This window comes from Podarcis filfolensis (genome assembly GCF_964270895.1).
Source record: "Podarcis filfolensis genome assembly, chromosome: 13".
NCBI classification, from domain to species: Eukaryota; Metazoa; Chordata; class Lepidosauria; order Squamata; family Lacertidae; genus Podarcis; species Podarcis filfolensis.
Genome location: NC_139615.1, coordinates 28,794,801 through 28,822,653, shown reverse-complemented (window position 1 = coordinate 28,822,653; position 27,853 = coordinate 28,794,801). Strand labels below are relative to the sequence as shown.

At 43.3% G+C, this 27,853-nt stretch overlaps 1 protein-coding gene and 1 long non-coding RNA gene across 7 annotated transcripts; one reads left to right on the top strand and one right to left on the bottom strand.

The window, feature by feature from the left end:
* Positions 1 to 193: 193 nt before the first annotated feature.
* On the top strand, positions 194 to 27,853 carry SMARCE1 (SWI/SNF related BAF chromatin remodeling complex subunit E1). Of its 6 annotated transcripts, none has more exons than XM_083583296.1 (11): positions 194 to 333; positions 1,288 to 1,330; positions 2,078 to 2,121; positions 7,858 to 7,962; positions 13,138 to 13,218; positions 14,202 to 14,333; positions 14,995 to 15,166; positions 17,739 to 17,911; positions 20,809 to 20,910; positions 23,461 to 23,671; positions 26,148 to 27,853. In XM_083583296.1, the coding sequence occupies exons 2-11, from the start codon at positions 1,324 to 1,326 to the stop codon at positions 26,357 to 26,359; spliced, it is 1,239 nt and encodes a 412-aa protein (XP_083439422.1). In that variant the 5' UTR covers positions 194 to 333; positions 1,288 to 1,323; the 3' UTR covers positions 26,360 to 27,853. The 6 variants fall into 6 exon arrangements, with proteins under 6 accessions (XP_083439422.1, XP_083439420.1, XP_083439423.1 ...); XM_083583294.1 differs by having other exon boundaries at positions 7,858 to 8,025; XM_083583299.1 differs by having other exon boundaries at positions 284 to 333; positions 7,858 to 12,462; positions 12,570 to 13,218.
* On the bottom strand, positions 16,194 to 19,926 carry LOC310748202. Its single transcript, XR_014541193.1, has 3 exons — positions 18,695 to 19,926; positions 17,029 to 17,132; positions 16,194 to 16,439 (listed from the first exon to the last, which is right to left on the bottom strand). It is a non-coding gene; the product is annotated as an uncharacterized lncRNA (long non-coding RNA).

Here is a 27,853-nt window from a genome sequence, read left to right as displayed (position 1 = left end):
GCCGCTTCAGGCAGGCAGCTGCGGGAAATGTAATTTCTAAGTTGCATTCGCAGTTTCGCAACAATCCGCTGGCAGTGTCCCTTTAAGTAGAGAGGGAGATGACTGGGTGCAAATGTCTTCCCAAATTGGGAGGTTTTTGTTTTCAATTGGAAAGTGGGTAATGGGGTGAGCGGGTGAGAGAGCCAGGGCGTGAGGAAAGGTTTGTGTGGAAAGTGCCGAAGAGGAAACGGAAGTTGCTGCCTTCCCCCTCCCCCCTCTCTCTCCATCCCTGCTTCCGCCGCTTCCCTCTCGTTGGAGACAAAGGAGCGAGGCCCGAGGCCCGTGTTGGAGCCGGTGAGTTTGCGGGGCCCAGTCTGGGTGCGGCGCCTGAGAGAGAGAGAGGCTGCGCGCCCGTTAGCTGTCCTCTTCCCCCCACCCGCTGTGAGGGTGGCGCCCCCTCCCCGCAGTCCTCACTAGGTCTACTCGGAAGTAGGTCCTGCTGAGTCCAGCAGGTCGTCGTCGTCTTCTTGCGGAGGGGATGGACAGGCAGAGCTGGCAGTACTTCAGTTCATTCATTTATTTTATTCGTCTGAAGATCACAGGGCGGTTCACAGCATAAAAACACAAAAGGCATAACGTGATTTTTAAAAAGAAAGTTCTCTCTCTATGAAAGCTATATATATATATATATATATATATAATATAATATAAATCTCAAACTCCCAAGGTCGTTATTGATAACAGATTAATTTAGGAGGATCAGGGTTTGTGGGGGGGGGGACGACGCAAGGGTACTCATACCCCTAAACATTTTGTGAGTCTAATTTTGGCCTCATTGAGTGTACATATGTGTGTACACACACATATAAACACTGATCCTCCTAAATTAATCTGTTATCATTAATGACCCTGAGATTTTGATCTTGTTACACAAAACAAGCACATTTTGATTCAGAGTTTTTTCTTCTCTAGAGAGGAAAACCATTTGCGATATTTGTTTTCAACTTTTTCTTTTGGTACCACATGAAAGAAGTCGCTACAAGTGGGTAGTGTTTAAAGGGGGACGGAAATAAACTTTTCCTGTACTGGTTCATATCTTTGCTCTGAAACAACAAGGGGATTATCTGTGTTTAAGAAGGTAGCTCAGTACTGCAAACAATGAAGTTTATAGATGATTGTTGTTCAGTGCTGTATATCAATTATGCGCTTCAGTTGTAGATGTTGGAGGACTACATTGGTCCAACTGTTTATATGGGATGTGTCAAGAGAGAACATGATTTATAGTGACGTTCTACTTTTCTTTTTCAGATCTAATGTCAGCTGGTTGAACACTTTTCTACCAAAATGTCAAGTAAGTTCAGCAGCAGTCTGTGTGTATGTGTGTGTTTTCTTATTTAATTCATATCCACATATAGAATGGCACCAATATTTCATTCCATTGATAATGATATCTGCACTCTCTAAACCAGCCTTTCCCAGTCTTGGGTCCCCAGACATCGTTGGAATACAACTACTACCATAATCCCTAGCTAGCAGGACCAGTGGTCAGGAATGATGGGGGTTATAGTCCAACAATGCCCGGGGACCCAAGGTTGAGAAAGTTTGCTCTAAACCTTCCCAATTTTGAACTACGTACTTAGTGTGTTACTGTCACTGTCTTTATGGCAAAAAGTTCATTTGCACAAGAGCTCCAAATCAACTATAATTGTGCACCCTGAATTTTCCAAAATCCTGAAAATCGTGACAGTCTGGATGTGCCGTCACATGAAAAGTCTGTTATTGCTTCAGCAACTGAATCAGCCACCCTTTTGTTGTTCAGTTAGAATAGGAGAAGGGAAGAATACAGAGAAATTCTGTTGTACTTTTAATTTACTTGGACTTGTTCATTCTACTCACTTCTTTGAGTTCTTGGGAACTGAACACAAGATTACAAACCACTGCTTGGATGCTCCTATATGAAGTATTTTCTTAAACGACAGACTCCTCCCCCTCATCTATTCACCTTTTGATTTGATACTTGAATTTTTTTCTGGCAGTCTCTAGGTTTCCAGCTTGTCTACATAGTCATTCTCCCCCCCCCCCTTCTTTTTTAAAACAGAAAGGCCATCCTATGCCCCACCACCCACCCCAGCCCCCACAACCGTAAGTATGAAAGTATTTTTCTTACTTTGTAAACTAAAGCCTGGTTTCATTTTAGTTCAGCAGAGAAGATACTGCAGAGCTCTGTAAACCAAATCAGACAAATGGTTCCTCTCAAACCGCGTGATTAAATTCTGACTCTAGTCCATACCTCAGAATCCTTTGCCAGCCCTGGCTGTGGAGTGCTTTTAACTGGCATTTTCAAGAATTAGAACTTGGGGTCTCATACCTGATGCATGCTATGTTTCCAGACTATAACACAAGCTTACTTCCTATAACATTTGGCATTCATTTTTGTAAAAGTACACATTTTAATCTCGTGTTGCATCTTTAATCCAAGTAATATCTCACATAGCTTCTTTCCAAAGCACCTAGTAAAAGCTGTGACCACACATTTTTGGAAACCTGGATAAAGTCAAGCTCTGTTTTTTAAGTCTGCTAAGATATGAGCATCTGTGTGGTGATAACAGGCATTTGTGAATCTCCCTAATTGTATATTGTAATTATTCCCATAGAATGAGGTATAAACACCTTGGCAGGGAATGGGGGCAGGGGGGAGATGTTGTTATAGCTATTAGATACAGTAGCAGAAGGTGGAAGTGAGGTGCACAAAGAACAGCAACAAGGTTTTCACTTCTAGGGAAAGAGAGTAGGTTAACCTTTTGAGTAAACACGTTCAGAACATCTGTGTGGTGTGTGCTATGAAAAGGAAGGCACACGATAAGCAACATACTTTAGAGAGCAGAAGATAAGAATTAAATGGAGGCCTCAGGTTTCCACTTTGTGACCAGGCTGGCATGTCATGCTAAACCATTGCTGAGTGCAGGTGAGAAGAAGCTTTTGCTTTACTAACAGTTGTCACATTGTCTATGGTTTTTAACTATAGTTAGCTTAAAACAAGCCAACTTCAAATTGTGTTTTCAGAAACTGGCTTCTTTAACCAAATTGACCACAGGTTTGGATGACATAGGAAGCTGTTGTTAAATAGAAGTGAAGGCCCCCAACCTCCTCCTTAGCTATGTGGAGTGGGTGTGCAAACTCAAGGCTTGGTGCAGCTTCTTGTCTAAACCAAAGTGCAAGTGATGTGTGAACTCAGCCTCCCTGCTTTGGGTGCTGTCTGCAGAGCCAGAGGGCTTCCTGATGGGAATTTATTGTAGAACTCACACCATGTTTGACACCATGTCAAAATGCCATCCTATAGCTCTTGCCATTTAATCTGGATTTTGTGTGGTAACAGAAAATAATGAAAAATAAACAATTATACACCTGCAGACACTACTCGTGCAAAAGCTCACTGATTCCATTTTTTTTTGTGGGCCGTTTGTCACATATGCAGTGTCCTTTTTGGTAGGTGTTCTCCCTCTTCTCCTTGCACCTCACCTGAACACAGCCTACTCATTTTGTTTCTGGTGGCCCAAACAATGTGAGCATGCCTGTTTCCACAGATTGCTGCGTACTAATGGTCCTACTGAAAGGTATCTGGAGAGTCTGTAATTGGTGCATATCACTTTTTTAAAAAAAATACTAAGGCCATGCTCAAAACTGCTTTTGCAAAAAAAAAGAAAACCTCTTACTATTAAACCACTATATTAAAAATATTTATTGCCCACCTTTTGGGAGTGCATTCAAGCTGCAAACTATGTACCTAGTGTACTGTCTCAAAGTAATGATTTGGGTATTAGTTGCATTTATGGTTCACCTTCTCCAGAACAGAATAAAACAGAATCTCGGGATGGTTCAAGAGCTGAGAATTGCCCAGGTTTGGGTATACTAGACAGAACTGTTGGTTGGATCCTATTTCCCCCTTTTTCTGTGGTGCTGCTAAACATTTTATATCTATTTGGTCATTAGTTACTGCAGTGGCCTGGTTTGCACATAACATTAAACCATGGTTCATTAAGCTGTAGTTCATTCAACCGTGGCTTAGTGTTATATGTGAGCCCTCCCCAGCAGCTCAACTATGGTTTGTTTGCTCCAAAACAAACCATAATCTGACGGCTTCTTGGCTTTTGGACTTGTTTTTAATTATAGATTGGTGCTGTGTGAGAACCTGGTACCCTTCTTTAACCATGATTTAAACATTGTCCACTCTACCTATTCACCAGGCTACAGAATAGAACCCCCATTATTAAAAGTTGTATTATCTAGCCATCAACAGCTATATCATTTACATGGAAAGGAGCTTCACTGATTTCTGCAGAACTTACTTCCATCGAATGAGTTTAGCACTGGGGTGCCAATGACATTTCCTTAGAATCATAGATGTGTAGTGTTGGAAGGGACCCCAGGGGTCATCTTCTCCAACCGCCTGCAGTGCAAGAATCTCAGCTAAAGCATCCATGGCAGATGGTTAGTCAACCTGTGCTTTAAAACCTCCAAGGAAGGAGGGTCCACAACTTCCCAAGGGAATCCATTCCACTGTCAAACAGCACTCACTGTCAGAAAGGTTTTTTTCTGATGTTTAGTCAAAATCTCCTTTCTGTTAGCTTAAATCCATTGGATCGAGTTCTACCCTCCTGAGCAGGAGAAAACAAGCTTGCTCCATGTCTTCCATGTGACAGCCCCTAAGATAATTTGAAGATGGCTATCATATCTCCTCTGTCTTCTCTTTACCAGGTTAAACTTTCTCAACCATTCCTCATAAGGATTGGTTTCCAGGCCCTTGATCATCTTGGTTGCCCTTCTCTGCACACATTGCAGTTTGTCAATATCATTTTTAATTTGTGGTGCCTAGAACTGGACACAGTATTCCAGGTGTGGTCTGACCAAAGCAGAATAGAGTAGTACTATTACTTCCCTTGATCCGGACACTACACTTCTGTTGATGCAGCCTAGAAGAGCATTAGCTTATTTTTGCTGCTGCATCACACTGTTGACTCATGTCCAGCTTGAGGCCTACTTAGACCCCTAGATCCTTTTAACATGTACTACTTGCAAGCCTGGTGTCCCCCCATCTTCTGTTTGTTCAACTTGTTCTTCATGCCTAGGTATAGAATTTCATATTTGTCCCTCTTGAAATTAATTGCATTAGTTTTGGCCCAGTTCTCCAGTCTGCTTAGGTCATCTTGAATTCTGATTCTGTCTTCTGCAGCATTGGCTTCTCCAAATTTGGTGTCCTCTGCAAATATGATGAGCATCCCCTCATACACCATGTCCACAACATCCCCCTGATCCATGCAAGGAACCTACTACTTGCTTGAACTTCCTCTTGCTTTGAATGTAGCTGAATAAATCTTTATTATTATTTTTAACTTCTCTTGCAAGCCCGGGTTCATTTTGAGCTTTGGCCCACCTGACCTTTTCCATGCAACTGTTGGCTACTCATGTACACTTGAACATAAAGTTCCTTGCCCTCTGAGATCTTTTGATGCACTGAATTCTGATTACATTGATTAAATATTGTGGCTGTGCGGTTTCTCTTTAGGGCTGCAATAATTTTAAAATAATTTTGTGTCGCCCACTTCATGCCAGGGTAACTATGTAAGCTTTCCCCCCACTGCGTTCTAGAAACATCTGGCTGGCTGGAGTCCCCATTGCATTTATTTAATTAAAGTATTTGATATATCACCTGCCAGATTCACAACCTCCAGGGTGGCTTATAGGGATATTTTGAAATGATAATAATAGAACTATAAAGAACCAGGAAAAGCACATTGGCAGCCTGAAAGCAAATCTATTTTGAAAGACCTGGGCAAATAAAACAAAGTCTCCTGATGCCAGCAGGATGTGAAATTTTGTGCCAGTCTCCCTGGGGAGAGCGTTCCAAGGCCCTTTCTTTAGTTGCTACTCACTTAAACTGCAGGAGAGGCACCCAGAGAAGGGCCTCAACAGAGGACTTAACCATGGAGACAGGTTTGTGCGAGAGTAAGCAGCCCTCCTTATACTTGACAGCTTTCAGGCTGTATAGGACTTTAAAGGTTTGAATTGCGCTCAGAAATGAGCCAGCAATAAAGACATTTAAGTACTGATGAGTTAGGTATGTTTCATTTACTGGTCTTAGTCAACCATCTAGCAACATAACTGGGCAACCTATTATGGGGTGTTTCCATGTACTTGCACCATGTCAGTTTCTCTATCCTGTACAGATCCTAGCACCTTGCTAGAGCTAGATAAACATTGAAAAGTGAAGTGTAGCAGGTAAATATGAGGGCGAGTGCTTTTTCATTGGCAGTGCTCTGACTCTGAAATGCCTTCCTGGATGTTTTTGACACCCTGGAAACACCCCCCCCCCAAAAAAAAGAATTCATTTTAATTTATTTTGTGGCACAGCTTCAACGATTTCTATCTCAGCTATGGGATTTTCAGCTGCCATTAAATATTCATTCGTTGTGGGGGCGGGGAGTTAGCTTGTATTTTAGATAAACTGTTAACATGCAACCTATAGTCTTATTTGGTTGAATATAAAGACCCAAAAGAAATACTGAAGTTTGAACCATGAACTAATTTTGAAAATACAAATGGCTTAAGAAAATATTGGTGCACCGAGCGCCCATATAAAGGACTAGGTCTACTTGGCTAAACGTATTTAGATGCTTTCCTATGATGTATCATGTCCTTTGAGTATTGCAGTTTGGGGGGGGGGGGTTGTACCCCATGAGCACCTGGATAAGCAATGAATCAGAGCTGTGAATCTCCATTTTTCTTGGGAGTTTTCCTTCAGCATCCTTCAGAAGCACCTGAAGGGTAGTTGGTTTTTCTAATTTCGGTTGGCTGGAGCCCAGCCCAGCAGGTTGGGTGGTAATAGTTCTAAGGTTATATTGATTATTTTAGAATGTATATTTAAATCAAGCATGCAATTTGCCATTCACCTACAGAGCATAGCAATTAGCCCCCAGGCGGGCAGATGACTGGCAAACTGGGTGGTTCAGACGCAGTGCCAAATCATGATTTGACATTATGTCAGCAAGGAGCTTTGGCATTTTATTCTTCCTCTCCTCATTGCATGATGCAGTTCCCTTCTTCTGACCCGGCTATAAAGCAAGCCATGGTCTGCTGTTTTCAGTGTTTGAAATTAGCCAGGTGCATTTTGCACTTGGCTACCAACCACTTGCGACCAAGAAAAGATGCCAGGGTACCACGATCTAGAGGTGCATGCCTGCGGATCCTTGGATCTGGACTGTTTTCACACACCCATACCCCATCCTGTTGAATTCTATCAGTTATATTTTATCTGCACAATCAGAAGGAGTGTCACAAACCAAAATGCTTTTTTCTGTGCAGCAAGAGCAGGAGCAGTGAACAACATTATAGTTTATCGTTGTAGCATGTCTTCAGTTATCCCACCACACTGCCCTGATTGCAGTTGTGAAGAATATCCGTACATTATGAATGATCAGTGTCACCATTAAGAAAAAGAGGTCGGAATAGGCCAATATAATTGTGGACCGTCTCTGGATAAAGTGACCTTTCTTATTTTAAGTTCTCAACGTTCTTAACCTAGCTCAAGGTTGTTGTCTCAACTAGGCAGTTGCTTTAACTTTGAGGTTACACCCATCCAGAATCTGCAGTGGCAAGTTTTTTTTAAAGAGAGAAGCCCCTCTTTCCTCAACAGGTTTCATTCAGGCTTAATGTCCCTCTTGAGAGAGGGAGAGAGAGCCAGCTGCTGTTAACACCTCATTATGCTTGTTTAAATTTCCGGTTGCTTTTGCATGCTGTACTGCAAACCATTTTCATTTCTCTGTGTTCTCCTCGTTGGGATTCATTTCTCATTCGTGTTTTTGTCTCATTTGTTTCCATCAGCAAATGCCCAGCACACCGGGGTTTGTGGGATACAATCCATACAGCCATCTGGCCTACAACAACTACAGGCTGGGAGGGAACCCGGGCACCAACAGCCGGGCCACGGTAGGAGAATCAACTATTACGTCATCCGGCAAACAACAGGAAGTGACCAGAAATGGCTTTAGAGTTAGGTTCTTCTGAATCTTAGCTGATACCACTTTTTTATTTTCATTTTTCAAATATGAAACATGAACAACAATAACTTGTGGTTTCTTTCCCTTTCTCCCTAGTCTTCCTCTTTTTTTCCTTTCTTTTTTTCACTGTGCACGTTTTACATAATGGCCTTCTATTTGTAAAGCATACAAAAAAATGGGGTGAGTTCACGTGTATGCCCATTGATAAGTGGAGCATCACATACGGGTGAAATTGTTGTCGCAGATCAGGCACCACTCCCAGAACCTCTTGACTGTGGTTTCCATGGAGGCAGCTCACACATTGCCTTGCCAGGGCACCAAGTGAGAAGGAAGCAAGTGATAGACATGCACAAGGGAATCAGCCTTTTGAGTTCCAGAAGAACAGTTCGCTTAAAAGGTGGACGTGCTTCAGCATCTTCAAGACTTAACTTGGCAGGAATGTTTCTGAAGCTACAGCCTACTTCATCAGATGGGTGGACCTTTTCCAAATTTGCAGAAAATTGTTTTAGAGCTACAGTCGTACCTTGGATCCTAAACGCCTTGCGAGTCTTAACGTTTTGACTCCCAAATGCCACAAACCCAGAAGTGAGTGTTCCGGTTTGCGAATGTTCTTTGGAACCCAAATATCTGTCACAGCTTATGTGGCTTCCGATTGGCTGCAGGAGCTTCCTGCAGCCAATCAGGAGCCGTGTATTGGTTTTCGAACGTTTTGGAAGTCGAACAGACTTCCAGAACGGATTCCGTTTGAGGACCAAGGTACCTCGGAAATCGAACGGAATCCATTCCTGAAGTTCGTTCAACTTCCAAAACATTCGAAAACCAAGGCCAGCTTCCGATTGGCTGCAGGAGCTTCCTGCACTCAATTGGAAGTTGCGTCAGACATTCTGCTTCCAAAAAACATTTGAAAACCGGAACACTTACTTCCAGGTTTTCAGTGTTCAGCAGCCAATTTGTTTATCAACTAAGCTATTCAAGAATGTCCAAAATCTTCTTAGGCTCATTTAAGTTGGCATCTTCTGCCTCCATGTGTAAAATAAGCTGTGTTCTGGAATTGGGGGGGGGGCACCTGCTCACCTTCAGAATTAAACATTTTGGATTTTCCCATTACTACTTTTAAACTAATTATGTGAAGTTTTGATGTCCTCCTAAAAGATGCTTAAAATTGGGGAAAGAATCAGTAAGATCTACCATCTTGACCTTCCTACTTGCTTCCTATCTACTGCCAAAGGACATTCATTATTTTTACTATTATTATCAATATATATTACTTGCCCTTCAGCCTAATGTCCTAGGGCAGGTTATCAAAATTAAAAACAATGTTTAGACACAATATAGACATAACCTGGTCCTAAAAATACACAGCTTTGGTGCCAAAAGCCAGTGTAAAGAGGTGCATCTTCATTCGACAACAGCTGTACAGTATAATGAAGATGCCAGGTGCACTTTTTAGCAGCTGCCATAGAAAATGCCCCTTCCTGGGCTGCCACCCCCTGAGCTTTGGGGGGGGGCGAATAACCAATAGGGCTCCCCTGCCAATCTTAACACCCAAGGGGGTCTGTAGAGAAGGAGGCAGTTTCAGGTATTTGGGGCCTGAGTCGTTTAGGGCTTTAAACAGCACCACGAGCACCTTGAATTGGGCTCAGAAAGAAACAGCTTGTAAGCATTGCTGGTGGAGAATGCTCCATCATAACCTGTTAGCACCTAGGCTGTCTTAACTCATGTCATCTGGCTGCTGTAAACAGCATCACGGTGACCTGCCAGTGGTGACCACATCATTGTGAGATCTTCTTTCTCATGCTTTTCCCCCTGATAATGTGGCAGTAATGGGTCAATACAGGCCAGACTTAATTACATGCTTCCTTTCCCCTTGATTGTTGTACTCCCAGCTGAGCAAGATAGATCTGGGAAAGAATCCCACTCCTGGCCCATTTCATGCATTCCCTGCCTGCTTCTACACAAGAACGGGGGTGGGCGGGAATAACATTATAAGGAGGTATCTCTCATGCCCCTCCAGGAGCATGTGTAATATACCTTGAAAAAGCATTTTATAAGTTAGCTAACAAATTAATAAAATGCAGTTGCTCTTCTGGAATTTGCTAGTAACCGATAACTGTAGTAAGTGTTAGAACAGTGTTCACCCACCCTGGATAGTCAAACAAGGTAGCACATCAGCTATCCTCAGTGTGGTTCTCTCCAGATGTTTTGGACTACAACTCCCATCGGCTATGGACAGCATGGCCAGGGGTGGTGTAATCCAAAGAATCTGGATGATACTGAGCTGGGCAAGGCTGGATTGCATAGTAGCTGCTGTCACGGCCTGCCCCTAGCAGCCCCAAAACCGAAGTGTGCAACTCTCAAGGGACTCTCATGTCCCTTGTGGAGTTCGTCTGCAGCTCAACACAACACTCATTTGATAAGTTGAAGAGAGCCCTCTTTTGGCCCTCGGTGCTCAGATCAGAAGTAGATTAATGTGGCAAAGCGATACAGGAGGCACATGATACGATGGGGGGGAATTGATGGCCCTTCATGCTTTTAAGTCACATTTCAAAGGAAGGATTTCTTACGTTACTAAGATCATCATAAGGTGTCTGTGTGTGTTTTTCCCAAATACAGTTTTTGTCCATTCATCATTTAAAAATCTTATCCCCAAAGACTTTTAAAATCTGAATTTAAGTTCAGATTAAAACAGGTTTTTATGTTTCACAGATTTCCATTGTATATATGTCATGAGCATTTACACCTTTCTCTGCTGTGTATATTTCAATATATGTGGTCTTTAAAAAAACACCTATTGATTTATAAGCATTAAATTAATTCACTGAATGTTTTCAGGCCCATTGTTATGTGTGTGCATGTATCTGTATACAGTTGCTAATGCATACATCTCAAAAACTTATAGATAGATAGATAGATATAGATATATAGATATTTCAATGGAAGCGATGTATGAATTGATTGGTTCAAAGCATTTCATAAATATGAGCAGGAGCAAAGCCTGGGGTTTTTTCCTGCATGAAAACAAAACAAAAAATTGAAGTGCTTCTGGAATGCTAGAGATCTGATCTTGCAAGCTTGCCACACATGCTTTACCTCAGGCTTAGTGGTCCTGCCAAATTCTGCGAGATTGACCTTACTGCTCTAAAACTGAAATCCATGCAGAGACTTGTCTGTATGTTTATGCCTTCATCTTAAACACTTCAGTTCCAGGACAGCTATATGTGCTGCAAGGTGCAGGTGGAATCTTGTTCATGCAGGCTGCCCCATTAATTGCTATGGAAAGAGGAGATCCATGTGAGCTGAGAAACGGTGTGCGCTGATCAGTTTCTTCCATTGAAATGAACAAGAAGCTCATGAAAATAGTGATACAAGTCAGAGCTTCTGGCACTGTAAGCAATTGCCAGATGTGGGAACATAGTTTATTATGGTAGAATTCCATTTTCCAGAGTTATCACACTATCAGAAATAGTGTGGGGAATTTGACTCTTGCAACTTCCGTTGGGGTCCATTTAATATAGTTGGCATTCAGTCCCCACATGAACACAGAACACTGGACCATAGCCATGGTTTGTAAACCACTTAGAGATTTTGCTATAGCCAAGCAGTATATAAATTTGGTTTTGGGTTTTTAAAAAATATATATATAACAAATATACTGCACTCATTTCAGCAGAAGTATGGACGCCAAGGCTTTTAATGGAAATCGTGTTAAGACTGAGGAGTTATATCCTTCTGGCAAACTATAGATAATGCAAACGAAGTGTCAGCTTGTCTTGGATGGATGAGAGGTTGTATTTGTGCAAATAATGTATTTTGGAAACGAGAAAATAAATCATAGAAAGGAGGGCACTGTGTAGCTGCCAGCCAATAACACCTATTTGTTTTAGTGTCTTTCTTTTTCTTTCTTATTGAGTGCAGGCAAGGTGCTTGGCGGTTTGTACCTTTAAGGAAGACAAGGTCCCTCCAGGAACTCACAGTCTAATTTGGACTCCGACAGTGAAATTCGGATTCATGTGGTGTGCAGGTTGAGGGACCCAACCTTGCAGAGTTCTTGTTATGATACGTTTTCTGGGTTCTCCCCACCCTTAGCCTGCCTTAATGGAATAAGTATAACCTGAGAAGGCCTTGAGTGAAAGAATATCCATACTACTTCAGTTCTGTTCTCTCGCCTCTTCCTAAAGTTACCTGTCTCTTTTCTTTAGCATTGAGGTTGCATTCACCCCTGAACTTGACCACTGGTTTGCCACTGTGCCTATGGCAGCAAGTGTCCCTAATGCTCCCCTGGGCTGTGGTTCGGGGCGGGGGGGGGGGAAATCTAAGAAAGCTACCGCTGTAAAATCCAACTATCCCCAAGAAGCCAGCCTAAAAGAAGTCAAAATTGCATATGCTCAGGATTCAGAGCAGTGGCTACCATTCCCCTAAACCAGGCATGGCCAGAATTGGCCCTCCAGCTGTTTTGGGACTACACCTCCCATCATCCCTAGCTAACAGGACCAGTGGTCAGGGATGATGGGAATTGTAGTCCCAAAACAGCTGGAGGGCCAAGTTTGGCAATGCCTGCCCTAAACGCTCATAGCTTTCTAGAAAGGCCCTGTCAAACACAGCATCATCCATACTCTGCTATGCGTTGCAGGCGGATTATGGGAGAGCCGCATATTTTGCAACATGAAATGATCCCAACAAACTGTTTGAAGTTTGTGGGAGCTTCATAGAACTGTGGGTGTGGAGGCTACAAACGGGATGTGTTTAACTCCAGCGCTGGGGTGAGGCAGGTGTGGATGCAGCCTCAGGTATTTAGTGCTGGTAGAGTTAACAGCTGCTCTCATTAGAAAGTGAAAACGGACTTTCGAAGCCACTGTTACAAGTAGAGAAAATCTGCTTCTCTTTCATTTAGAAATCTCTGTACTGACAAATTCATCAGAGGTGCTGTCGGAAAGTATGCCCGACCCAGGGTGCTGGAGAATGTAACCCTTCTGATGAGAGCTAATAATGTTGCCTGCACCTGTGTCTCACTTACCTGTGTACGTCTCTTGGCAAATGCCTGTCTTGGCGGTTCGCAAATGTTTGAGATAAGATAACCAGTGGATTTTATTTGGTTCTTCTCTAGGCATCATCGGGTATCACAATCCCCAAACCCCCTAAGCCTCCAGATAAGCCACTCATGCCCTACATGAGGTACAGCAGGAAGGTGGGTACAGAACACTTGGTCTTAATTTCCGTAAGCAGTCCTCAAAACCACGTTAGCCTCGTGCTTAACCTGTTTCGTGGTGGTTCTTAAAAGTGTGCTTGAATGTGTGGTGTTGTTTTTTTCTTTCCTTAAGGGAAAACTTAAGAATGCAGTTTGTCTTCTCTTTTCACAGTGAAGGCAATAGCGAACCATGCAAATGGAGCGGGTGGGGAGTTAGTTTCGCTGCGGGACGAAACTTGGCCACCGTACTTTCGGGGGACAAATGAAGAGCTTCATTTAATTGAATATTTAGACAATGCTTAAAACTGCTGCCACCCCTCTCTGCTAACAAGGATGCATCTGGTGACTTGTTGACATACTTTTCTGTTTTAAAAGTATCCAGGATTGGTGCAGCCTGATAGCTGGACTTTGCAGTAGTGACAATAGGACCTACTTTGCTTTTTTGAAAAGTTGTGTGTGGTTTTTTTCTTTTTTTAAAAAAAGAGGGTGCAGCGCCATTCCTCTCTTTCTCTCCCCCTTTTTTAAAATGTGAGCTTTTTCCTGATTAAAATGAGTACCTAGGACAGCGCCTGATCCAATCCATTGTCGAGGAGTCACTCAGCCAGGAGGACGACTGTGTTACCGGCCTTCCCATCTCTGGTTTAAAAAAAAAAACACAGCAACACCAGTTTCATCCAGCGGCCTCTCTTAAGACCAAAAGAGAAGAAACGTAATGCAGGATTTAAGGGCAAGACTGGCGGAAAAGATACTGTGCGGCTGAGAATAAACGTCGTAACTCTTGACTTCCTGCCCCAGAGAAATAATCAAACAGTGGACATAGCATAGCAAAAAAAAAAATCTGTCTTAATGTAGCCTTGCATTGTGATGATAGCTCTCAGAAAAGACCCTAGTCATGGTAGTGATATTAACAACAAAAAAATAGATGTGTTTAATTTTATAAGTATTCAGTTAGCTGGAGCTTTACTACAGATGTTTTTATTAAGGTCTGGGACCAAGTGAAGGCGTCCAATCCTGACTTGAAGTTATGGGAAATTGGGAAGATCATTGGAGGGATGTGGCGAGACCTCACTGATGAAGAGAAGCAAGAGTACTTAAATGAATATGAAGCAGAAAAGGTACACGGAAGAAATCCCTCTCTCTCTCCCCCAAATGACACTGGACGTCTCTCTCTCACACGTGCACACATGAGGCTAAAATCTTTTTTAAAAAGAAAGAGAGACTAGCTCTGGAGGAGGAGGTGATAAAGCAGACTCACATACGAGAGAGTTATTGAAGGAAACTGAATCAACTCTTTGCTGTGCGAGCCCAGCTCTCCCGGGAGCTTTAAGGAAAGTATGGTAGAAACACGATACTTGGATTGCTTGAAAAGAGCCCACAACACCAGATCCTTCAATTAAACCTGAGTCGAGGTTGTGTGCCGTCCCTCTCTGCCCCCCAACTCTAAAGGCACCTGGAAATAAAGCACAGTTTAATGAGATTTCCCTCTTCCAGTTCCTCCCAGCATCACACTCCTCCTGTATTCCCTTTGCTGTTCATTATATATGGACGCGCACCGAAATGTTTAGATGACACCCTGCCCTGCCTCTGGCTGTGAGACCTTTGCAGAGGAGAGCAGTTGAACCTCAGTAAAGCTGCCCTGAGATGTTGTCCACCCCTTGATTCGCGTGAAATTGGTCCTTGTTTTCCTGCAAGGAGCCTTTAGTCAGAAGGATTCCCCCAAGGGCAAGGGAGACTGTTTTGGGTGCGATTTTTAAAATGTATCTGTCAAAACTATAGATAGAGTACAACGAGTCAATGAAGGCCTACCATAACTCACCCGCTTACCTTGCCTACATCAACGCGAAAAGCCGCGCCGAAGCCGCCCTGGAGGAGGAAAGCCGGCAAAGGCAGTCCCGGATGGAGAAGGGCGAACCTTACATGAGCATCCAGCCCGCCGAAGACCCAGATGGTAAGCAGGAGTAGCAGGTGTGCTGCTTTCTGCCTGTAAGGAATGGCAAGGGGGTTGGTGGGGAAGCTGAAACTTCTTACTCCAAAAGGCTGCTTGGCAATAGAATTGTTTAGCAGGAACCCTTGGGCCAGTTACTTGTCACTCAGCCCCACAGCTTGGTGGTGGGTGATCCATGCTAATAATAATAATAATTTATTATTTATACCCTGCCCATCTGACTGGGTTTCCCCAGACACTCTGGGCGGCTCCCAACAGAATATTAAAAACACAGTAAAACATCAAACATTAAAAACTTCCCTAAACAGGGCTGCCTTCAGATGCCTTCTAAAAGTCAGATAGTTGTTTATTTCCTTGACATCTGATGGGAGGGCGTTCCGAGAAGGCCCTCTGCCTGGTTCCCTGTATCCTCACTTCTCGCAGTGAGAGAACCACCAGAAGACCCTCAGAGGAGGACCTCATTGCCACTGCATTGATACTGAATATATGCTCTTTAAGCTTGGCAGAATCAAAACGCATTCTTTTGCGGGTATGCTGAGCAAAGAGCCTAGATCAGGGAATCGAAGGGAGCATCCCTCTTCTCTGCCCACGGGAACAATCTCCAGCACAATCTCTGCGTGTCTGGTCTTTTAACTTCAGAAGGCGTGAAAAGGGCCAGGTCCCCATTTCTTGGTGCCTTTTCCAAATCATGAGCTTTATTGCGGCAGTTGCACAGCTCTGTTGAAGTGGCTGAATAGGATCAAGTCATCCTAGCTCTCTAACTCTTCAGTTGCAGGGAAACGTGGATTTTTCCATCTCTCACATTGCAACACCTTGTCTTGCTGTGTGTGTGTGTGTGTGTGTGTGTGTGTGTGTGTGTGTGAGAGAGAGAGAGAGAGAGAGAGAGAGAGAAACAAATGTCTCACTCTTATCCTGTCCCTGGAACCTGCATTTGCCAGGATTCAGCCTTCCAACTTGGGGTGAGGGTAACAGAGAACACGCAAACCTGTGCACAATGCCTTTCATGAGACCATAAGAAGCCCTCACACACTTAGGATTTGCAGGGAGGGGGGTTTAAGGAGACATAGTAAGACTTACAAATAAGCTTCTCTCTCCTACTTCTGACGGCAGAAATTAAGCATGGGGTGAGGCATCATATTGAGTGCGCAATCATTTTATTTCTCAGGCCAGACTAAGTGCTAGCCTTGCTGCTGTCAGACGTCCAACGTTTTTATCAATCTGAACTCATTGGCTGGAAGGGATGGGCTAGAAATTCAGGGTGGCTCCTCGGTGAAACCTATCCAAAAATAAAGTTTTGTTTAGATACGAGGCCAAACCCATAGCCGGTATTTATCCTCCCCCTCTTCAAAGCAAAAATTTAAAAAGCCCTTTGGTGCTTGACTGTCTCTGGCATTCTTTTGTTTGTTTGTAGGTGGTTCTGGCTAGGGGAGGATGGGTGGGTGGCGGCAAGTTTGCCATTCAGTTTAAGTAATGACTTGTGCTGGGAAAGATGACAGGGTGAAGGCTTGCTGTGCTTCTGCAGAAAAGCAAACAAAACAAAAAGCCACCTTCCTGTTTCCTTCACTGATGGCACATATACATTCCTCTACAAAAAGAAGGCCAGTGCTCCACCCATCTGTGAAGCACAGCTTGGTTCCTTTCTCACTCTATGTAGCAGCCAAGGATGATGATGTTCATGATTGCTTTCATAAACAAACATAAGCTAGGAAAAAGACTCTTTAATGTAGAGATAGAATAGGGTCCTCTTATCATCCTGACCATTGGCCACGCTGGCTAGAGGGCCACAGGCTGTCCAACCCTAGGCTAGATCTTCCTACAGGTTGCCCTCTTCGCCCTTCCAAGGTTGCAATACTTCGCATACTAACATGGCAGAAAGCCTTGCAGAGCACAGCGAGGTTTTCTTCTGACTAAATGTGCTTCAGAGTGCCATGTAGTTGGCTTCCTCTAATTGTGAATCCCTCTGCGGCTTCTGTATGAGAAAAAAGAACCTGCATCTAGTGACACTTAGAACAGGAAACATTGAGTTTGAGAGCTTGTAGGTCGTGGTGGCTAAAGGCACGAGCTGGGTTGTCTACTGTTCAAATAACAGTTCAGTCCTGAACTCGTTGGACAGCATAAGAGTCACACACAGTTTAAAAGGCCGTGGATTGTTGAATTGGCCAAAGGCCTAGGAGAAGAGGAATGTTTTTGCCTGGTGCCTAAAGATATGTTAACAAAGGCACCAGGCGGGCCTTCTTGGGGAGAGCATTCCACAAAGCCAAGCTTCAGGATTTCAAGAAACTTGGAGATTCTTGGGAGGGATAGTGAAGTGACAGAAGGGAATAGAGTGAACAGAAAGCTGTACACTTCAAGAGGTTGTATCCAATCTTAGTCCTACTTTAGGTACAGCCATCGAAATAAGCAACCTAAGACAGTCGTTCCCATTACTACAGTGAGTCTACTTGTGAGTAGGACTTGACATTAGATACAACCCAAAGTTACTTAGCAGTGTTACCTGTGAAGCTAAGCAGTGTTAAAACTGCAAACTGCCCTGGTATCTTCTATAACGTAACTACTGCATACATTTTTGTTTCAGATTATGACGACGGGTTTTCTATGAAGCACACTGCCACAGCCCGTTTCCAGAGAAATCACCGCTTAATTAGTGAGATTCTGAGTGAAAGCGTCGTCCCCGATGTCAGATCTGTGGTCACCACGGCAAGGATGCAGGTTCTCAAACGCCAAGTCCAGTCCTTAATGGTTCACCAGGTAAAGTTTGGCTATATGAGAACGCTTAATAAACGTAATAGCTTTTCATGTGAGATGTGCCCGGGGGTTATCTGTGCCTATAACAGCAGCGGTCACACACACACACACACCCCTGTGTTTTGAAATCTACCTGTTATTCAGGTAAAAATCTCCCCGTTTTTGAGCCCTGTCACTAGCACTGCTAGGGAGGGGGACTTTTCTCTGCTGATGGTGAAGAAAAATTTGAAATACCTTCAGTATTTTCTTTATTAGAAATACTGGACTTTGTTCTGTCCTTGGGCTCTAAAATCATCCATAATATTGGACTTCCTGAGGCCTGAAATTGTTTGAGCACAGCAGCTGCTCCTGTTTAGAGACACGTTTGGCAAACTTTTTTGTGATTTGTTACAGTCCTGTTCAACTCTAGTCCTTGTTTTAAAAGTCCTCCCTCCAATCCACAATTCATGGGCTCCCCCCGCCCTTTCTTTCAAGATGGTGCAAAAATATAAGATGATGTTGTTTTTCTTGAATGATTTGTTTACCTTTTATTTTCTTCCGCCTCATGCCAAACAACTCATGTATCGTTATTTGTATCTCTTGCTGCTGCTTCTTGCAAGCGTGTCTTGCGGGGGGAGCGGATCTTGCTATAAACATGCATGTGTTTCAAAAAGCAGCTTGGGAAGAACCTACAAGTCTCTTGAAGGTAGCTGAACACATATCCTGAGCCTATGATTCACACACACACACACACACACAGAGAGAGAGAGAGAGAGAGAGAGAGAGAGAGAGAGAGAGAGAACTTACCTCTTTCTGACTTTGGGGGATTGTGGGGGGAGGCCCAACATTCAGCGCTTTAGACAATTTCTGTAGAGAGATCAAATGTAACAAAAGTTATGGACTACCTCTTTAAATATCCCGGTACATGCTGTACTTTGTCACAGAGATTCAACTGTTGAACCAGGTGAAACTAGGAGCCACACTTTCTAAAGACGCTGTTGCAACTTTTCATTAGCATGCAAACTGCTAGAGGCTATTTCTCTGCATGCTAGGGTTTGTTTCCCGAGTTGCTAAATATGTGAACTAAGTGTTCCTTCTCCAAGATTTAGCATAGAAAAACAATGGTATGTACAGGGTGTGGGGAACCTAAACTGAAAACAATGGAAAATGTAAAAACCCAAGTTACGGATTGGTTGCAATACCATCAGTTACATGAAATGTTTAAATTAGATAGGGGGGAAATGGTTTTTCGGACCAAAATCTCACAATTCGAAAAAGAACTTCTACAAAACAAAGAGAAACTTTTGTCTAAAATGTATAATATGTTATTAGACTGTGAAACAAAAGACAAGCTTGTTAGAGCCTCAATGACACACTGGGCAATCGATATAGGACACAAAATAGATTTTAACCTCTGGGGAAAACTCCGGGAAAGTGACTTGAAGTTTACAGCATGCTATTCTTTGAAGGCGAACTACCTGAAACTGATTTGCAGATGGTATTTAACTCTGAGTAGGCTTGCTAAGAAGTATAGGACTGAATCAGATAAGTGCTGGAGATGCAAAGAGGTGGACGGAATGTTCTTTCATGTGTGGTGAACTTGTAAAAGGGTAAAAGAGTATTGGGAAATGATCCATAATGAATTGGAAAAAAATGCTTAAAAATACTTTCCCTCAAAAAACAGCGTCCTTTCTGTTGGGGATAATTCAGACTGAAATTCCCAGGTGTCGAAAAAGGTTATTTATCTGTGCTACTACTGCGGCCCATGTTTTGTTAACCCAAAAAAGGAAAACAAGCGAGGTCCCAACCAAAGAAGAATGACAACTTTAGTTGACAGAATATGCACAACTTGCAGACTTAACATATAGAATAAGAGAACAAGAAGAACATACGTTTAGAGAAGATTGGAAAACATTTATTGAATAGATGGGAAATAATTGTGTACAGCTGAAAACGTTGGCAGCATTAAGATAAATTCATGTAAATAAGCTTTGGTGGATGCAGTAATGGAATACTGAATGGTATAGTTTTTGTAAAATATGCAGTGGACACCTTGAGAATCCCTTTGTATACTTCAGGAGGCAGCATATGTGCATATTAAAACTAAATTCAAAATAGCACTGCACCTTCTGAACTGTGTGGCTAAAAAGCCAGCCCAATTAACACCTTCCAAATGCATTCAGGCTGACAACTCTCTTGGGGAAAGAGTTCACAGCTGTGTGGACCATCTTGGCACACAAATGGAAATGTCACCAGGACACACTCAATTGATAACAGAAGGACTTGTAAAATACGGATCTTAGCGTTCAAGCAGTCAAGCATATGGAGAGGTATGCCGAGAGAGAGAGAGAGAGAGAGAGAGAGAGAGAGAGAGAGAGAGAGACTGACTTATTTTAAAGCACAGATAAATTAACATTTTTACAGCCATTTGCAATGTCTTTAAGCTTGGGTCTGGAGCGTAATAACCTGTTTGTAAAGTGTTTGAGGCATTCTGGTGTGCTGCCAAAAATAAACTTTACTTCCTTATTAGTAGAAATTAAGGACGTGATTATACTACAGTCTTAAACCTTCCCACATACACACATCCCAAATATGGGTCTTTAGAATTATGATCCCGTGAAGAGGCCTCAGCTCTAACCATTCTTACAAGTCTCAGGCAGAGGGATGTTTGAAATGGTCCACAGCAAGAGAGTGGCAAGGATTTCTTGGGAGGTGTTTGCCAATAGAATAAAATGGTTCACATTACTTGGTCTCATTTTGTTTCTGAAACCATCTGCTTTTATTTCAAAGTAGAGGATCTGCATATTTTTCTTCAAATTCCCCGCTCTCAAATATAGCAGTCTTTCGCATGAACATTTGAATTAACGTGTGTTTGTGTTACAGCTATGTGCTCACTTTTTAATCTCATTTTCCACTCACAGCGGAAACTAGAAGCTGAGCTCCTGCAGATAGAAGAACGTCACCAGGACAAGAAAAGGAAGTTCCTGGAGAGTACAGAATCCTTTAACAATGAGCTGAAGAGGGTAGGGTTCTGCAGAGCTTTTCTACTTGTTCCATGGACTAGTAGGCTTTCTCAGTCAAGGGCTGATGTGTGACTCCCCAAAACAGAGAGGAGGAAGAGCTGAAATCCTCTGCCATTGCAATTTTCTAACGCTTTGTTCTACTGAGTCTGTCCGGTTCCATGAGCTCTTTTGTCTGGAAAGACTAGGGAATGAGCCTGAGACTTTGTTTTCTGCTGCGGATCAGCCCTAGGGTAGGTTTAGTTTCCTTTGAAGCAAAGCTTCACCTTTTCGAAATATTGTGCCTCCCAGTACACAGGTTGGGAAGGAGCAATGGGGAAATAGCATCTTGCACCAGTAGTCTAGTTCCAAGACAAAATAAATACAGGCCAAAGAGTCCACAGACTTTCCTTGTAAGAGCCAGCTCTCACTGAGATGGTTAACTTGCTCCATGTCCAAAGGCAGTTTGTGGAGAAGACTCGGATTGCTGGATATACCTTCAAATAGAAGATTAGCCTTCTCACTAACATGCTGGGTTTCAGGTGGCCTTTCTCACTAACCTCATAGCTTACTATGTGTAGGAATATTGTCAGTGGGGGAGCATTCTCTCATGTGAGCCAAACACACCTTAGTCTGACGCCCAGACATATTAATCACCTCTCTGAAAACGAAGCCCATCTCAGCTTTTAAGATTCAACGAGGCTCACAATATTCGACGGGGAATGAACATGATGGCTCACCTCCAACATACCCAGCTCCTGTGCTTCCCGGGGACTCCTATATCATGATGTTTGAGACCAAAACAGCAGAACTGCTTTTTGTCTTAGTAACTATTTACTTTTGTTCAGTGCTTTTTTTCTGGGGGGGGACACAGGGGTATGCATATCCCTAAACATTTTATGAATCTAAGTTTGGCCTCATTGAGGGGCAGTGTTTCAAGATGAGTAGGAAAATTAGAATACCCCTAAACATTTTTTTTTAAAGCACTGCTTTTGCTTTAGGCCCACATAACACCCCAAACTAAACTGCACTCTCATTGTTGCTGGCCAAGTTCTTTTTATTAATGAAATGGTTGTTTGACAAAGGGAAGTAATTCCGTTTCGGTGCCGCAACCCATCCTGACTAGCTGAAACTCTAGAGGAAACGTCTAGGGAGTTTCAGTCTGGCTGTTGGAGCCTGCTGTAGAAAACTGAAGGTGTGAAATTCAGATTCTCATTGGAAAGACAGCATCCAAAAAAACAATGCATGTCACTTTTCCACACAAAGCAGTTTGCCACGTAAGTACAGCAATGACGGAAATATAAAAACTCCCATCGTAATCCCAGCTTGATGTGTCAGACGGGCGTGTGTAAAATCTGTTCCACAAACAGAACCATTTATGGGTAAGAAAATCTTCAAAACCTGACGAAGTAGGTGTTTTTATAGTAAACCGTGGCTACAACCAGTGCTCCCCCCCCCTAAAAAAATGTTTAGGGGTACTCTCATTTTCCTACTCATCTTGAAATACTGCCCCTCAATGAGGCCAAACTCAGATTCACAAAATGTTTAGGGGTATGCACCCCCCCCAGAAAAAAGGCACTGGCTACAACAGTCAGCTTTTTGTCTCTGGTATGCGAGTGAAGCAATCCACACACACACAGACACACAGTCTTCTGTACCAGAGGGGTTTTGAATGGAGCGGAGGTGTCCCTCTGCCCTGTGTGGCTCTGCTGGAGCTCCACCATAGGCGGGGAAGCCCTGCTGGTCAGAAGTGTCCCAGTGCTCCTGCCCAAACAGCAGGCAAGCAGAAACTGCTGGCGGTGGCATCCTGGCCGGCAGTAGCCAACAGAAATCCCTGAACTGCTGGCTCCTGTGTAGACCCTCCTGCCATCACATGGCAGCCACAGGGCCAACCTGGGATGCTTTGCTGTTCCAGCCTGGGAGCTGACTCGGTGAAGGGGGACATTTTCCCTGCCTCTCTCCCCATACCTTCTTCCCTGGCTGGCGCGAATGTTGTGGCTGTGAATGCATCGCTGGCTGTGCTGCCTCACCAAGCCCCACAGAATTTGGGGGGGGGGTGTGAATTAATCTATAATGTGGTCACAGCACTTTCCAACAGGAATCTTACCAATCCTGTTGAAATAAAGATGTGAGCCTAGAATATCCCCACCACCGGAGCCAAGCAGTGATAGATCGGACTAGTTCAAATTAATTTTAAAGGTTTTTTTGTAAGCTACAACTGAAACACACAAAGCTTGTTGGTTCTTAGGAATAATAGTTTCTGAGCTTTGCCAGCACAGATGGCTTGCAGTTGCCTCAAATGTTTGGCTTTGATTCTGTGCTAAAATATCTATTTAAGATAGTGTATATGAATCACACCTACAGTGTGATTTATTCATACATATTGTGCATCATATTTCTGCTGTATGTATTATTCCCTTATTGTATATCGGAGGGAGGGGAGACTGAAGTTGGGAGAAAATGCTGCCTAGTGACGTCATAGTGGAGACAGGACTTGGGCCTGCAGCCCCAAGGTGATGAGAGAACCTGGATTTTGAAAGTGACACGTGATTTTTCCCTCTTCCCCACATCCAGCTGTGCAGCCTGAAGGTGGAGGTGGACATGGAGAAGATAGCAGCCGAAATCGCTCAGGCCGAGGAGCAGGCCCGCAAGCGGCAGGAGGAGAGGGAGAAGGAGGCCGCGGAGCAAGCCGAGCGCAATCAGAACAGCACAAGCGCCGAGGAGGAGCAAGCAGCCAGCAAGGCAGAGGAGAAGAAAGAGGAGGGGAGCACTCCGATGGAAGCAGGTAATCGTGTGGCAAGCCCGGGGGGGGGGCGCTTCCCTTGAAGCAGCAGTGGTGCATGAGGGGGGCATGTAGCCGAGGTCGGAAGAAGGGCTGATGTTTTAAACTGAGCCTTTTCTTAAAGGATCTGGAGTCTGTACAGTGGTACCTCGGGTTACAGACACTTCAGGTTACAGGCACTTCAGGTTACAGACTCCACTAACCCAGAAATAGTACCTCGGGTTAAGAACTTTACCTCAGGATGAGAACAGAAATCGCACGGCGGCAGCGAGAGGCCCCATTAGCTAAAGTGGTACCTCAGGTTAAGAACAGTTTCAGCTGAAGAACGGACCTCCAGAGCGAATTAAGTTCTTAACCCAAGGTACCACTGTATCGAGTAGCACAGTTGAGTTTTAATAGGCTCCCCCATCACCCAGTGGCTTCCCCTTTTTCGCGTCTCGCGCATCACTGCGGGAACAGGTTACAGCCATGTCTGGTGATGCAGATGTGAAGAAGACTGAACTCTGCATTGACTTAATAACCAGGGCTTGTCTTTAGTTGCCATTTATGATACAGCCAGACTTTCATTCAAACAAGGTCTCCTCTTCCGTGAGAAAAAAGAGGAAGAACTTTCCCGAACTTGGTGCAGTCAGGCTGGGTAAGAGCCTTGAAGCAGAGGTGCCCAGAGCGGGGGTTCTTCCTCGATTTCTGCCTCTGGGTCCAGCAGCTGATGGTTCAATGGAAAACAAGTTTGCCTCTGAGGGGCCCTTTTCTCTTAGTAGGCGTTGAGGCTTTGTAACAACTAGTTCTCACTCCACCCCGCAGCCAGGGGGAAACAAAGCTCTCAGTGAAGAATAGAATAGAGAAACTGCATTTCCTTACATGCTTTCCTTGTTGGGAGAGAGTACAGAGCCCCCCAGACCCTAGCATCATAGAATTGTGGAGTTGAAAGGGGCCGCAAGAGTCATCTAGTCTAAACCCCTGTGATGCAGGAATCTTTTGCCCAACATGGGGCTTGAACCCACGGCCCTGAGATTAAGGGTCTCATGCTCTACCAACTGAGCTACCAAGACTGAAAGAATGAACTCCGGAGAAGTCTGTGGGGAAATCGTAGGCCTGCTCCTTTCATCATTGCTCATAACTCAGTTATATTGTTTCATTGGTAACATAAGAGGGAAAATGACTATTGCTCATTCTTAATCTAAGCACAATCACCAGGACTCCTGATTAGGCGTTTGGGTATGTGATGTTAATTGAATGTTAATTCTATTCTGTCCCGTTTCCCCCTTTTTATTGTTTTTCTTAAACCACTTCACAAACCAGGAACTTACACATTGACCACTAATCATATATGTTGTAGATATCACTACAAATTTATTGTGCTCCTTTTGTGATACACAAATGCCATGAGACTTGGTCTGTTTATTTGTATCATTTATTATTCCTGTGATCCTTATTTATGAAGCCTAATAAAAAAGTTATTTAAATAAGAATACGAATAATAACTCTGATACAGTTTGAAGGGTTATGCAGCCAGGCAGCAGGGCCTGCAGCCAGAATTGTTGAGGAAACCCAGCCAGATGGGAGGGTATAAATTATTATTATTATTATTATTATTATTATTATTATTATTATTATTATTATTCCTTGGAGCTAGGAGAGGTGGTGTTGGTAGGGATTACCCCTTTTTGTGCAGACCACGAAAGCACTTCTCCCTCTCCGCCATCCTGATTGTGCTCACATCTTAATTTGGGACAGAAGGAAGGCAAGAACTAAGCTGTGCCAACACCTCCCAAAGAAAGATGTCAGTAAGGGAAAGCTTTTGTGTGGAATTGGACTTCCTTGAATCTGTTCCCCATTGTACTGCACACTCTCCCTTCATTCGCTCAGCCCAGCAGTTGATTACCATGGCTATAGTGATGCCTCCTCACCTTTCCCCCACATCTTCCCAACAACAATTCACAGCCCTTTCTGCCCCTAAGCCCCAGTACTGGCAGATCTTAGCCTTCAAAATGCTCATTCCATGACATCATAGCAGTCCGGCCAATGGTTGGAGAGGTGGCTGCACATTTTCAGTAAAGGGAAGTTAGAGTTCATGCAGCAGGCCAGCTAGGGAGGTTTCAAACAATGCTGGTGGAATTTAAAGTGGAGAATTTGGGGAAACTGCAATTAAAACAATTTCTGAATTTCCGTACCGTGTTTAATATGATTACTGAGCCATATCCCTGTGATAAGTAACCAGTCTGCCAAATTACCGAATATTAATTCCCCTTTGTATAGATTTGGTTGTTATAGAACCTAGGCTCTACAAGCCAACAATTGCCCCAAGAATCTACAAACGATACCCATCTTACACATAGCAACTCTCAAGACAGGATTGCTTTGTTTTCTTTTCTTTCTGGGCACACCATGCATTGTTTGGACACCTATTGTTCTGCCTGAAAAGCTTTCTAAATTCAAAGGAGGGGAAATCTCACTGAAAAACTTGTTTCTATGGCAGAGGAGCCTCCTGCGGAAGAAACCATTGAGAGCCAGCAAAACGGTGAAGGGACATCCACTCCGGAAGACAAGGAGAGTGGCCAGGAAGGAGTCGAAAGCATGGCGGAGGAAGGAACGAGTGACAGCAACACCGGCTCCGAAAGCAACAGCGCCATGGTCGAAGAACCGCCAGCTGACCCGGTGGTTCCGGAAGACAGTGAAAAGAAAGAATAAATTTTTAGCTACTTTTCATGCATCTCCCTTTTTTAAAAACAAAAGATTAACAGCATGAGAAAGAAAAGAGGTGGTATGTAGGTTCTTCTTGGTATCGTTTCATGTATATTGGTCACCACCAAATGGTTACTGGGCATTTTAACTTTTTGTGACATCAGATATCTAGGGGTCACAAATGGATTTAGAGCGATCATTTGGCACAGAAGCAGATCACAGCTCGCACACAGCTGCATCATACTCCACAACAGCAGCATCACTCTTCTCTCTCAAGGAAGCAATTTTACTCTATGATTTGCTTTTTAAAATTTTCCTTATGCCCTCTTTCCAGGGAAAAGTTATAGAGTGTTTTAGAGAAGCATCCACATATCTGAACAATCCCTTTGTTCTCAGTTGGAGACTTGGCAACTTCAAATCAGCTTATTAAGTTATAAGTTCTGCCAAATTCACTCTCCCTCTTTCACATTATTTAAAATTGTGTGTGGAACTGATACTCCAGATTTCCATTCCTTTCAGATATAATTAAAAATTGGTTATCAGTGAAAAGAAAACTTCCTTCCTGCAAAATTAAATTGCCATTTGTTTTTGTGAAGAAAGGAAATTTCCTCTCTACACAAAACACTTTTAAAACAACACCACACACCTCATAGTTTTAAACTAGTTTTTTTTTTAATCTAAAGAACTTGTTAGGGAAATCCTTATACAACTTTGCATGGAAATAGCATGGAAAGATCTGGATAAGAGCTACAATCGCAGGACACCTTCTTTGCTCTTAATGTTCCCCTTTTTCATTGTCTGTAAAAGAAAATCTGACTTTCCAACACTGGGAGAAAAAACAGAGATAAATGTAATATTTCAGAAGTCTGAAATGTGAGAAAGGCCTTTAACCAGAATGCAGTTTCTCCCCAGGCACATGGTGATTAAGACCATTCCCACTGAAAATGCAGCTGCATTAGACAGCTTCATTAAGTCTTGCGGCTCTATGGAGCAATGTGGGATCCTTGAGGGATTCCCATCACCGCCATTTTTATTCTCCTTGATCCCTTTCCTAAGAATGATTTGATGCAAATGCGGTAGTGGAACACAATCCAAGGCAATTGTTTGAAGCTTGTCAGAGTATCCCCCCCCCCACGCTGCGCTGTGCTACCACAGCACCATGCAAGCAATTCACGTCAAACAGCTTTTTGGAGTTGCAGCGAGCTCTTAGGATCCCTTACAGCACCACCAAGTTATTTGTTTTCCTTGTTAAACGCTGGCTGTCTGAGAATTCTGCTTCAGGGTTGCCCTCCACAGACGTCTTCTCAGAGGATTAAAAAATAAATTAGTAACTTTAAGGGAAGGCAACGCCAGTCTTTTTGTGAGTGTCTCCTAATCCCTTGTTGGTTTAAGGATTTATGGTGGGTTTTGTTTTGTTTTGTTTTTCAAACAACTCTCTTTGTTCTGTTTTAAATGGTTTTTCACGTAATAAACTAAAACATGTTTTAAGAAAATGGAAAA

Bases quoted from the DNA above. Each gene is read 5' to 3' on its own strand.
- SMARCE1 (XM_083583294.1), top strand. The intron at 15,167-17,738 runs GTAAGCAGGAGT...TTTTTGTTTCAG, and splicing joins GCCCGCCGAAGACCCAGATG to ATTATGACGACGGGTTTTCT. The intron at 17,912-20,808 runs GTAAAGTTTGGC...TTCCACTCACAG, and splicing joins AGTCCTTAATGGTTCACCAG to CGGAAACTAGAAGCTGAGCT.